This window comes from Sebastes umbrosus, chromosome 12 (assembly GCF_015220745.1).
Source record: "Sebastes umbrosus isolate fSebUmb1 chromosome 12, fSebUmb1.pri, whole genome shotgun sequence".
NCBI lineage: Eukaryota > Metazoa > Chordata > Actinopteri > Perciformes > Sebastidae > Sebastes > Sebastes umbrosus.
In genome coordinates, this window is record NC_051280.1 from 5,126,406 (window position 1) to 5,140,600 (window position 14,195).

Genomic DNA, 14,195 nt, shown 5'->3' on the forward strand with positions numbered 1-14,195 from the left:
TAAGCAGATCTTTGATATATAGTATATACCATAATGGATAAACTCTATTCATGTGCATAAACTTAACCCATGACCCAGACTTTTATATTCCACTATTTGTGGTTCCACTGAATTTGGAGGGTGTTTTGACTGTATGTTAAAATGATGATAACAACCAGATGTTGTGTAGCATAAATGGTGTTTTCCTCTCCGGGCAGCTTCTCTGAATTCTTCTTTCCTGCATCACTTTCTGACTTTCTTTCTCTCCCTCCTGCTGTTTCTTACATTTGACCCATTTGCAGCTCATCTAGAGACACAAGTAGATCAGAGATAGATTCAGAACCAGACCAGGATTTCTCTCTGGACCCACTCCTCTGACAGACTTCAGTGATGCTAAACTCAGGTGGGATCATGTAAAAGAGGGCACCGTACATTGCTTCTCTCTGATCTGAACTGTGTAGGCCCTCAAAGAACAAAGCAGCTTTTTCAGGCCTAAACTGGTCTTGATTCTGGTGTAGTGTGAACCCTGCATTAGTACTGAAACAATCAAATAATCAATGGTAACATATCAAGCAGAAAACAACAAGTATTTGCTGGTTTCAGCTTCTGAAATGTAAAGACTTGCTGATTTTCTGGATTTTAAATATTTGTAAATTTGATATTTGGGGATTTTTGACTGTTGGTTGTCTCAGAACTTATGAATAGCATTTTTCACTATGTTCTATTATTAAATAATAAATTAATAGATAATAAAAAAAGATTAGTTGCAGCTAGGGCTGGATAAAAAAAATATTTTTTTCTTTTTGTGTAATTAATTGTCATTTAATTTTTCAGTTAAATGACCCAGTATTCATTTGTTGTAGATGTTACACGTATAGTTATAATGTGTATGTTTTGTGGAAATTTAAATTCTTACAACATGCACAAAGTGGTTATTATTAGTCAAGAAGTCATTCATCATGGCTACTTACTTGTCGAATAAAAATACATATACATACTTATCTATACAATATTGGTATTTATCTGATGTAGGTCAGTCTTAAAGGGATTGAATTGGATCCAATAGAGACTTTTTTTAATCAAAATTTGATCAAATGTGGTGATCAGTGCCAATATCTATCTGATTCAGCCCTAGTTGCCACCCTAAATCAGTTGTATCCAACACTGGTGGAGATTTCAGTTCCAATAGAGCGCTTCATGGATGACGTATTTTTGTATGCCAACCAGGAAGTTAGCATCGCCCTGGTTCCCTCCACTAAAAGCCAATGGGATTGTTCCATTGGGTTTTGGATTATTGTAGAAAATCAGCTCTGTGGCAAACACATGTTTGACACTTACACGTTTAGTTCTGCAAAATAATCTCTACAAATGAACACCACATCTATGATTTTTGAAGTGTGAATGCAATCACCAGAAGTAAAAAGCTAACGTTAGGCTATAAGCGAACTACACCACGGTCACATGAGCACGAGTAGAATAAACGCCGCTGTAAAGGAGGACGAGTCGGCGTAATGACATTTAGTAGTGTCATTAGGCACAAGGTAGCAACCGCCTTTTTAAAGACACATTAAGGCTTCAAAATTCAAAAGTGGGGTATTTATTGATGCATTTTATGTCGTTGAACAACATTTTAAAATCTCTTCAGCTTATGTTAACCACAGACCTTATTACAGGCATCTAACTAAAAACCTACTGACTTCCAGACGAGGGAACTGGAAGTGCTAAAATGCTGACTCATTTCCGGGTCAAATTAAAAAATAACAATAATTAGTATCCCATTGTTTTTTTTCCTGATCTAAAATGTCATTATCTTGTTTAATACAGTACAATGTGACATGTTTTCTTCTTTTTCCTCTTTGTATTTTTGTTGTTCTCTGATTTACTCATTTCTTGCACGATTCAAAAGCGTCCTCTCATTTTCTATTTAAAGGAATGTGTGAACATAACAGATATCGTCCCAAAACAGACACAGGGAAGTGTAATGTGTGTTAGTTAGTTTCAATCTGGATATAGCTCGCTGTGAAGTGTCCTGAGGTCACTGCTTCCTGACTCTGAGCTTGATGAGGTCACTCAGGGCTCAAACTCACCTCAGGCTGTTCACTGGGTTTTCCCTGCGTTGCTCTGGAGTTGTGTAATTGCTTTGGGTGGTGCCAGTGTTTCAAGGCCTTTTTGTGTTGACTGGCAGTGTGTTTGTGTGTGGTTTGCTTTTCTTCCCTATTATTCATTTCAGTCAGATTGCGTGAGGTTACCTCAGACCAGACTGAACGGGACACCATAATGGACGTGTATTTTCTAAGCTTGAGTTTCTTCAGGGTCTCTTGAGGATAGCAACGTTTGATCTTTTTGTGCTCCTGGTTAATTCTTTGTATACTGAACATTTACTTTCTTCTGCAACTTTTACCCCCTCTCTTACGTACTCAATACCCCCCCCCCCCTCCCCTCCACGACATGTATAAGACCTTTAGACCTTAAGTAGGAAATACAGGTCTATAAAATAGCCATCATACAGCTGATTGGTTAAGCCATAGAGGCATTGTGAATGTGTTATTAGTATCTGTGATGTAATCTTATCTGGAAAAATAGCCCGGCCATTTTCCATGTGCACAACTCCTCTTTAATACAACCTCCTATCTTCCAGTTTCGAACAGGCTACGTCACACTCTCCTGACTGGTTTCACTGCTCATTTTGTAGCACCTATTATGCCAGTAACTGCTTTCATCCAAGACTTTATCTGATACTGAAATGAAATGATCATGACTTTAAAGAAAGTGACAAAAGCAAGGCACCAAATTTAGTTTTTGTAGTTTAATTTCTGACAAAAGAAAGTTAAATTCACTCAAAATGAAAAACTTTGAATGCATATTTGTTACAGTATGAGTCTTAAATGTTGGACTAAATTAAACCTTTTGCCCAAATATAGATTAAGTTAGATATTTGGGATTCTTGCTGTGGTAAATATTGCTGTTTCTTGTTGTCCACCATGCTAAAAGTATCTCGGAGAGTTTGCAAAATTATGATGGCTTTCCTTGGCAGTCAAATTTTGAGATGATACCTGTGTCCCACATGTGAAAGAAAAAGTGTAGAGAGAAATAGTAAGGGTGTTGCCAAAGAGGGAAATATTAAGAAACATTTCCTACTCATGTTATGCAACAAGTCACTTGGTAGCCTCCCAGTAACGTGTAAAGCAGTAAAACACTGCTGTGGCACTTTGCACCAGTGAAACTAATAAGTGAATGGACGAGGAAGTAGAAAAGAGGTAGGTGTTCTCTTTGTTTGTTTTTATGGGCATGTTGTACATGTGCAAACTCGCACGTTTGTACTTCAGTCTAACCCGCACACTGATTGGTTGGCATCGAAGTGTGTGTGTATGTTTGTGTGTATGTTTTGTGTTTGCATGGCCCAGCTCCCTGCAGGTATGCAGCAGAGCAGGTTCATCTGTGTCAAACAGAGAGGAGGTGAACATGTGGAGCTCCACCTCCTCCTCATCCTCCTCCTCATCCTCCTCATCCTCCTCCTCCTCCTCCTCCTCCTCTGTCACTGGCAATTCCCTTTTAAGACTTCACAAACTTTGTTGTTGCTCGCCACCTAAAGGACACCGATGCCTGCACTTCTAGTCAACTGTGACTCTTCTCTCATGTTTCTAGACCCTAGAAAACACAGTGTTTTTAAGCTAACTGTCTGTTTAGATTTGGATGATTTCATTAGTTTGGTGTCAGCTGAAGAAGGCTAGACAGCTTAAACACGTTGGGTGCGAAGTGTGGAATATATAATAGGGCTGTCATTAGTTTAAAAAATTGAATCGCGATTAATTGCAAATTTATCTCTTGTTTTTTATCTGTTCAAAATGTAGCTTAAAGGGAGATTTTTCAGGTATTTAATACTCTTATCAACATGGGAGTGGACAAATATGCTGCTTTATGCTGCTTTAATGTATATATTTATTATTGGAAATCAATTAACAATGCCAAATGCCAACCCTCACAGGTATGGCGTTTAGTATAAAAAATATGCTCAAATCATAACATGGCAAACTGCAGCCCAACAGGCAACAACAGCTGTCAGTGTGTCAGTGTGCTGACTTGACTATGACTTGCCCCAAACTGCATGTGATTATCATAAAGTGGGCATGTCTGTAAAGGGGAGACTCGTGGGTACCCAGAGAACCCATTTACATTCACATATCTGGAGGTCAGAGGTCAAGGGACCCCTTTGAAAATGGCCATGACAGTTTTTGATTTTGAGCTAGTCTACACAACTAATCAGCTTTTAGTCCTAAACATGATAATACATAATACGATCATTAACTCTTTTTCTAGGGTAGTGCCAAAATGATCAGTTAATAAATCAATTCGTTTATCAACCAACCCATATAAGTCATTTTGTTTTCAGAGCAAAACTACAAAACATTTGCTGCTCCAAAGTAAAGAGATTTGCTGCTTTTCTCTGTCTCTCTTCATTGCAATACGAGTATCTTTTTGTGTTTTAAAGCTGGGGTAGGCAGTTTTTTTTTGTTTGCGTCTTTGGGCAAAGATTCTATAATAACCTCTCAGCATATTGTAAGTATTCAAGTGGTCTGAGAGAAAACTAGACTTCTGCTCCTCCTTTAGAAAAACTAGCTCGTGAGAGGAGACTTTGGCCAATCACAGGTCATTTCAGAGAGAGAGTGTTCCTATTGGCTGTTTTACACTGATCTATCAAGAAGAGTTTAAAGGTCTTAATGATAACATTTTTATGTAGACAACATTTTTTAAAAAATAATAATACATCCACAGAGCCTTTAGAAAGGTGCCGAATAAAAGTATGGCTTTTCCTGAAAAAAATTCAAATTGAATGTTTTGTTCATGTCTGTGGAAGATATCTGACGTCTGGTTCCCACTTCTAACAAGGCTTGTGAGCCAGTAGTAAAACGACATTGGTATCATGTGGTATCTCTGGGTCGTCAGTTAATGTGGAAAAAATCAGATAAATTCCTGAGACTGATGGTGAGTGTCTGGCAATGACTTGTTGTGAAGTAAATGCAATGGAACAGGGGAGGGAGAATGGAACATCTAGTGTCTGAGTGTTATCAATGTTATCAATAGCACCTTTAAAAAAGAGGCTGACAATAAATATAAAAAATGTTGTGATTGAATCAGCCTCAAGTTGGATCCCAAGCTTTCCGTTGCACATGCACATGCACATGCACATGCTCATGCTCATGCTCATGCTCATGCTCATGCTCGTCTGGCTGGAGGTACTTACGACTGAGAGATGAGAGCTGCAGGAGGGCTGTATTTTCAAATTCTGGCATCTTTTTGCCTATTCCAGAAAACTGCCTACCCGAGCTTTAACTCCGGGTGTGAATCTGAAGACAACAAGTTGAACCAAATGACCCAACACCACCAACAGATCCACTGGAACCACATCTGAAACAAACCGTGACCCAGCTTTGCTTTGCCCAGCTTGCCACCTAACAATTTTACTCCACCTTGATGTGAAACGGGACAACGGCTTTGCATGAAATGAACACAGTGTTCTGAATCTCACACCAGACTAGTCTAAATATAAACTATGTGATGCCAAAGCATCTGCAGCCATTTCCATCTAATATTAGCTGTGATGCATTCAGTGCCTGAAGCCTCAGTCTTCTCCCCATCTCTTCCTCTCTCTGGCTCCGATGTGGTTTATCTCCGGCTGAAGAACACTGGACCAGTTGATTAGTATTCCACTGCAGAGCTGCAGGCAGCACAGATAAGACTATGCAGGTCTCCTATCTGGAACCGGCAGTGTCACTCTCCGTTCCCTCCTATTTTCTCTCCTCATTAACTCCTGCTCTGGCCTGAAATAGGAAATTAGGAGTGTGCGGAGCTGCAATCAGAACGGTTGATTTGCTGCTGTAGTTCAGCCTCTGTGCTTCTTACTGCAGACTGTACTCTAGGTGTTGTGGCTAGGGATGCACCGATCCACCTTCTTCTGTCCCGATACCGATAGCGATGCCTGGGCTTTGGGTATCGGCCAATAGCGAGTACCGATCTGATACCATGTGTTTCATTAATGAACCGTAGGCCTTACTGTGTTTAAGGGACTGGGATCATTCTGTTATGTGTAAGGAAACATCAGGCTGGACTTAAACATTGCTTTCCTAACTTTGTAAAACAAAATGCAATGAATAAATACATATATAAATTTACTGATTTTTTTATCTTAAATAATAAATCGTGCACTAGCAACTTGGTAAAAGATCTTCAAAATTAAGAGTAATTACAGTTCAAGTGTAAACTTTTTAATGCAGCAACAAATTAGTCAAAACTTAAACAGGACTTCAAATTCCGGTATATAATTTATAGAGTATATAAACATAGAATTGAATTGAATAGATCGGCCCCATTGTCACCGATATCCCATACAGCTATTTGAGTCAGTATTAGCCCGATATCTGATCCGGTATCGGTATCAGTGCATCCCTAGTTGTGGTGGCAGTTGACGTCTGTTGTGTATGAGGCTGACTGGTCAGTATTGTAATCGGCCATAACAATTCAATTTGAGATCTTCAACAAATTAATCAAGTCGTCTTCTCCATAAAATGCCAGAAAAGCGTGAGAAATGCCTCTCACAATCCCCCAGTGCTTTATTTAAATGAGTTGTTCGACCAACAGCACAAACCCAAAGATAATTAGTTTGTAATGATATTACAACCAGAAAAGGAGCAAATCTTCACTTCTGAGAAGCTTAAACCAGAGAATGTTTCACCTCTTTGTTTGATAAATGACTTCAACAATTAATCCATTATCAAAGTAGTTGCCGCTCAATTGTCCTTCAGCTCTATCCTGTTTGTCATTTAACTCAGAAATGCCAAAATGCCACTCCATGGTTGCTGAATTCATTTCACATTGAACCTGAAAGTGAACTGATTGAAGCTGCTGATGGTGTCAGACATTTATGAAGAGTAATCTTAAAGGTGCTAAATTCAATATCCAGAGCGTTAATATAGCAGCAAACAATTGTTTGCTATGTAAAGATGTAGAGGAGTAATGTCTACCCGAGCAGAGAATGAATGCTGTTAGTTGCGAGCCACTCGGCAATAGATATGCTCCCAATCCCATATGTAGCACCTTTAAGCTTTAACTCAACGGCAGCAGCCCAGGCAACATCATTTACAGCTCAGAGGTTTGATGGTTTTTACCGAGAAGCTTTTAAAAGTTGTATTTGACTTGTCTCTTTAGATTTTTACATTGATACACAGGCATGTACCCCATAATACGTCTTTGAAAATGATGATCATGAAGATCAATCAGGAGGGTTTCATGTCTATTCAACCACCGAACATTACCAAGGCAGAAAAAGATCCTTTACTTTCACTTTCAAAAGCCTGAAGACACAAAGTATCTCCTGCCACTTCTCAACTCTAAAGTACACGATAACACTTGTACCCCTCGACTAAAGCACAGTGTGCTTTCAAAGAGAGCAGCTCCCTCGATGTTAGAGGTCAACCTCTTAGTGTCCCGCTGTGGTTCAGTGGTTTTAGAGCTCAGTATTGATTAGGCTGGTGAGTCTGTTCACGCCAGATGTCCAGCACCAGCTGCTCAGGAATACGCCGCTGCTATAATGGAGTCAAGAAGACACCCTGTGCATTTTTAATGAGCCAACCTGGCGGTGCAGCCTTTAGTTACATAATGAGTGCTGTTATTTGACATAGCCCGCATTGCTGCTGTCATTGGAGGACCTAACTACAGTTTTAGTGGGTTTTATGCTCAGGCTTTACATGGAGCTCATACTGAGAGGGTGCCACAACCTTGTGGCCTATAAAACCATTTCAAAACCAATTACATAAACATTTCCTCAGTCTGACAATACGGCTATTTCTTGAAATTGCTGTTAAGTTTCCATTTTTAAGATATCAGACATTTATTTAACTGCAAAAAAACTATAATATTCTCCTTTTATTAAGTTGCACCCAGCTGTATACTCCACCTAAAACCTTCTTTCTGTGTCATCTTCAGCTTCTCCTCCCTTGAATGAAATTGGTTTATCAGGTGAAAGAGAGCAGATTGCATAATATTTCTGTACATCTGAGTAGCCGAGACTAACTACTGTTAACTTATCTTCCTGAGTCCTGCACAGTTTTGGTCGGGACTGGAAAGTTGGGCACATCACCAAACCATCAGGTGCTTAAAAATCTGAAACTTTTTTTAAAGGGACTGTTTGTAACTTCTTACACGTATAAATCATTGCTGGTCAGTGTCCCATGCACGCTCGCATGTGGCTACGCTGTTCAGACTCAGACTCCAACACAAACTACAGTGAAGCACCAAAACCTCTTGGTTGTATCTAGTGAAGCCCGTCTGTTAAACAGTGTTGGCCGCGGTCGGAGGACGCGGAGGAGACCGTAGCTTTGGTCTCCAGGACCGGAGTCTCTGCTGTACTCTGCTCCTCTGCCTGCCTTCAATCACATACTGCGCCGTTCTCACTCTTTCGCTCCACTCTCACGTGCATGCGCGCACACTCCACACTGCAGAAGCGTTAGTTTAGCTCTGAGAATATCTAGTGAATGTACAGTGGACGTTTGTGCAGAAATAACTGCTGCAGCTCCTCCAGATCAACAGAGGTTTCCCGTGTGTAAGTGACGGGGCTCCTCAGAGAGAAACGTTATCGTCTCCGACCAAAACTCCGGTGTCTCCCCTGTTCCCTCCGGCCGCGGTCGGGAGGCTGAAGCAGGAAAAGCCAACACTAGGATCAGCAGTGATTCATGAGAGACCTTCGTCTGGTCAGCTAACATTACTGCCAAGCAGCTGAAATATATTGTGATATTGTGCTTTTAGCTGACGTGTGTCTCCTCACTGTTTTGAGCGATGCTCGTTCATGTCTTTGTAGAGCGAGCACAAGCGCGAGCAACAGGACGCTGACTTTCGTTGACTTAACGGCCACAGGTGTTGCTGTTAACAAGCAATTTCTGATTCTTACAAACAGTCCCTTTAAAGGTAAATAAGTGAAATATTTCCTGTGTAGATCTACAGTGCTCTGCTGGGAAGTTAAACATTATAGTGGAAAGTTTTTGGAGCTTCCTACCCCTAAAGTGAAGTTTATTTCAGAACAGCTTTGGGAGGGTAATGTGGTTTTGTGGGCACCACTGAAGTGGGATACTACATAACGGACTTTTTTAACGGCCGATTGACTACCAGGACTTCCCCTTTGACAGATCCACTAAATCACATGCTCACTCAGCATTGTACAGGAAGACCACAGAGCAGTGTCACCAGCGAACACTGCATGCAAGTCCAAAGATTAAGCGGGGACGATGGCAATGATCCGTTTGAGGAGAAGCTTTTATCGAGCAATCTCGATTCATGAAGACGATGATGTGTTTACTAGTTGCTCCCCGCCAGAGGTAATATTTGATATGTTTTCGTCTATTGAGCATAACGTTTCAGCTGCAACTTGCTTCCCAGTCTACACTTTTGCACAATGGCATTGCAGAGCGTTTCTGGTAAAAGCAGTTTTTTATTTTGGGAAATCTAGGTTTGCTTAATGGCTTGATGGTAGAACTTGCAATGAAAGTTTTTTCCCTGACTTTCTGTCAAACGCTGTCTTCTCAAGTCTTTACAGGTAGAAGAAACTAAGGTAAATAATGTACTTTATGTATAATACAGTATATGCACTCTGCACCTTTAATAGGTCGTGCTGTGATACTGTATTTGAACAGCACACGTCTTCTTCTAGTCCATTGAATATTTCTCGTGGGTACCTCCAGCTGTTTGCTCAGCTCCTGCATATTTCATCCCTATTGATCCCCGCGCAATAAAAGGCATCACAGAGCCGGTGTAAGGAGGCCTCGGGGCACTGGCATTATTTATGGCTCTCGCTGCCCTGTCGCTCTGCAGCCACGCAGCGTCTTTGTAAAGCCAGCATGAAATAATCATGACAAGCAGCCCATTGACTGGATCAGTCACACGTCAGGCGTTTTGAAGAAGGATGCTCTGTCATTAGAGGCAGCATGCTGGCTCTACTACAGCTGTGGAAATGTTGTAGTTCCACTGGATACAGAACTACCTTTTAAATCAACAGTGTTGTAATTCATACCCATGTTCACCATCTCTCTTTAACTCATGGTATTTATAGTAATATTTGGTCACCTGTTTAAGGGACAGTTGCGGTGTACTCTCTCATCTTACCAGTAATGACATCAAAACATTTGGTTTGTGGCTGGTCAGGTTTCCAATCCTGTTAAACAGGAAAATGTGTGCAGTGTGCATCAGTTTATCAGTCTGCAGAGACGACTTCTTCTGATTAAACGTTTCATCTGAAAAGTCCAGGATTCAAAGTAAAAACATGATGATTTTTGTTCCAAATTGAGACATAGTTAAGGAGCCCAAGGAGCCTTTTGAAAATGGCCATGCCTGGTTTTCCTCGCCAAAATTTAGCATCAGTTTGGAGCGTTATTTATCCTCCTTCTGCAAGCTAGTAGTATACAAACTAGTATGACATGGTTGGTACCAATGGATTCCTTAGGTTTCATATGATGCCTGTATCTTCAGTCTAGCTTTAAAACTGAGCCCGCTACAACCTTCGAAACATGGAATAGCGGCAGCCACGACGGCGGGCCCAGCCGTGGCTGATTTTTAAGAGGTTAATTAAAAATCAATAGTATTTTGGAGAGTAGATACTGTATCGCACAACATAATATCACGATACTCATTTGTATCAATATTTTCTTACACCCCTAATGCTGATAGCATTCATTTGATCAAAATGGTTATGCCAATCATTACAGATGATATTTAGTCATTCAGTTCATCATTTAATTGATCCGTCGAGTCAATTAACAGAAAGTAAATTGGCAACTATTTTGAGTTCCTCAGTTAATTGCTTGATTCTTTTTCAAGCTAAAATGCCAAAACATTTGATGGTTCCATCCAGCTTCTCAAATATGATGATATGTTGCTTTTTCATGTCTTTTATTATAGTAAATTGAAGATCTTTTGGTTTTGATGGAGTGTTAGGCAAAACAAAGTCATTTGAAGACATCTTCTTGGGCTTAAGGAAATTGTGATGTGCGTTTTTCTGTTATTTTCCAACTTTTTATAGGCCAAACGATTCATCGATATATCGAGAAATTACTCGGCAGATTTAGTCATCAGTGAAAACCAGTGCTCCAAGTGGGCCGATACTCACCGGTACGCAGACCGGCACTTCTTCATTTTACTCCTTACCGTACCTTACCGTGACTTTTTCTTTCACACCGGCACTTCTCACAAGCTGCTGGTACTCTGTTCTGCCCTCTCCATATCAGGTTCTCTGGGAGATTCATATCATGCGGCGCAGCGCCAGCGTTTTTTTGCGCCGCGCCTCATAATCCGACATGGCACAGGCATGGTGAGAACAAGGGTGCTGCAATTAATCAATACAATGTTCACGTCCTTTTTGGTAAAATAATTAGTGAATTGTTCGTCTTTTTAGCTTTATTTTTTTTTATTTGCGAACAGTTATAATTAATGAAACTTTATTTCAAAGTTTTCTGTATCTGCTCTTTTAGGGCAAACATTTCAAGAAGAATGAAATGTTCAGACGAAGGCTGTGATATATGTGAATAATAAAATAATCATTTAACTAGTAATAATAATGGTCAGAAATGATGTAAAATTGCATAGTCTTAAGTCAAAAACCTTTCAATTGAATCTTTAATTTAATTTAATTTAATTTAATTTAAATGTTCTTGTAGGAAGAGCCCCAAACTCAATCTCTCCTAGTATCTTGAAATTCATAATGTGTCTCTTTATCCTGCTGTATAATATGTAGGAGCATCCTGACTGGGACACTGCTCCTAAAACCTCAATGATACCCGACTATAGGCTACAAATAACACAGGAAAGCACTTTAACTATTAACACTAAACACACCACTTTAACCCTATAATGTTACAGCTGGAATATTATTGGAGTATTATAGACTTACTATAGAAGATACATAGCCCTGGTATAATAATAGCAATAAAACCACATCTGATTATGACCAACACAGTATGACATGCTGAAAGAAATAATGAATAAATAGGAATCAGTCGCAACAGATTGCTGATACTGACTGATACACACACCAACATGGGAATAAGAGTACAGGCACTTATTTTTCCCACTTCAAGCACTGGTGAACACAATCATTACTTGCAGTCCTATCTATCATCAGTATCAAGAGAACTGTGGAGATTATTTTCTCATTTTGTATATGAACTCTTGTTCTTCATGTAAGAATTCTGTTTTTCACAGTTAATGTAGCTGTAGGGATGAGCCTGCACAAACGGTCCTACCAATGCATCTTGATAGTTAGTTTTACTTCCTTATTTCTACCTGACTTTGGTCACTGCCACGCTCAGTTATATAACAGCACTTCCTTCCCCTCTCCTCCTCCCCCCCCTCCCCTCCCTTCATTCAATGCTCAGCTCCTCTGTGGTCAACTATGGCTATGTCAGCTTTAATACAGACTGTTTTTTGACATTTCAGCCATTTCCTTTATGCACCAATGGCACTCAATCAAAACTCAAACACTGCAAAGATAAAGTGATTGGCTTCATGTGGAGCTCAGTAGGAACATGGCATTAACGTGGCAGTAGGCAGTATATTTTTGGCATCATTGGACAAAAATTCCATAATAACCTTTCAGCTTATTGTAATTCAAGTGTTCTTAGAGAAAACCAGACTCCTGCTTCTCCTCATGGCTCTGTTTTCAGACTTTAAATAATCCAGCCCGTGATGGGAGACTTTGACCAATCACAGGTCATTTCAGAGAGAGAGCGTTCCTATTGGCTGTGCTCCGGCTGGTGGGCGGTGCTTGGTATTTTCTCAACAGATCTCAACATGGCTGCCGGGTCACAAATTTCTCATTTTACAGCTAATTGACAGCTGGCATAGACGGCTGACTCCAGATCAGCTCTGACTGGTTGTTCTCCTCCGGTCTGTGAAATCTTGCAGATGCCGTTAGGAGCACCGGAGCACACAGAAGCACATTATTTGTTTCAGATTACCAGTCTCGTGCACTAACCGTGTCACTAACCAGTGACTGTTTTATGAAAACAAGGCAAAAGTGAGCATGGCTCACATCCCCCCCGCTCACTGCTTGACCCCTACTAAAGCAAGGCCAAAGGTTTTGCCCTTTTGGAAAAATTTCAAAGATTTTGTGCACCCTGGGACCCCCAAAAGGCACAACTAGACCACACTGTCAACCATCAGACCAAATTTGAAGGTCCTAAATTAAATAGTTAATAGTTTAAAATAGTTACCCCCGACTGTGTTGCAGCGGAGGTATAATAACTTTTTTTAATCATATTTGCTCCATTTCTTCCCACTGCAGCTTTAACAGTGTGGGGGGGTTGGGGGGGCTGTTTGATGTGTGCTCAGTTTGAATGTGTTTTAGATTAAACTGTCTGCCAGCTTGCGTGTGCAGCTGTTGATTTACACTCTGAAAGCTGTGAATTTCTACATCACCCTCTGTTGAGGAACTTTTCCCTGATTATATAACGGACTTAAATCCACTCCCAGATGACTCACAGTTCCACTTCTCCCTCTCTTTCTTTTCCCCCCATCAGACGGGATCTTCGTCAGGCCACGGTCGCCCCGAGTCGCCCGTCTACACCAACCTCCAGGAACTGAAGATCACCCAGGCCAACCTGCCCCCGTTTCCCTCCGGCTCCCCGCTTCACGTGCTGGGCGACTGGGAGACCTACAAGGAACAGAGTGGCAGGCACTACTACTACAACCGCTCCACCCAGGAGAGGACATGGAAGCCGCCCCGAGCCAGGGACGCCAGCACCGGGAGCTCCAGAGGAGAGAGCAACAGCACAGGAGAGAGCTCCGAGGTATGTGTACACATATAGAGGGTTCGCTGAAAGCCACACATACGTATACTCGTTATTCTCATCTGTATGAAGAACGCCAAGGGACTACATTCAGAGTCTAGATCAACAATTGACAGTTGCTATTAAAGTCAGTCTTTGGCAAATAAATCAATAATGGTCACTAGGGGTGGGAAAAAAATCGATTCACTGCTTTTTGAAATAGATTTTTTAATGCCAGAATCGATATATTTGCTTCATCTGAGTCTATGTGGAGGTAGAGGGAAGTTACTGTTTTATTGTTGTAGTCTGAGTAACGTGACGTCATATCCGTATCCGTATCCGCCAACCAAAACAAACCGCAGCCGGCCGAAACGAAAAAGTAGAAAACGGCGAAGGTTTTGGCGTGGATAC

At 40.8% G+C, this 14,195-nt stretch overlaps 1 protein-coding gene across 9 annotated transcripts in view; it reads left to right on the forward strand.

Annotated features, from left to right (window-relative positions):
* The window catches only part of LOC119498245 (rho GTPase-activating protein 12-like), an 86,604-nt gene that overhangs the window by 51,125 nt on the left and 21,284 nt on the right, over positions 1-14,195 (forward strand). For all 9 annotated transcript variants that reach the window (XM_037786917.1, XM_037786919.1, XM_037786918.1 and 6 more), the window contains exon 3: positions 13,536-13,805. In XM_037786917.1, the coding sequence (XP_037642845.1) occupies positions 13,536-13,805 (270 nt within the window). The remainder of the gene's footprint in view (positions 1-13,535; positions 13,806-14,195) is intronic.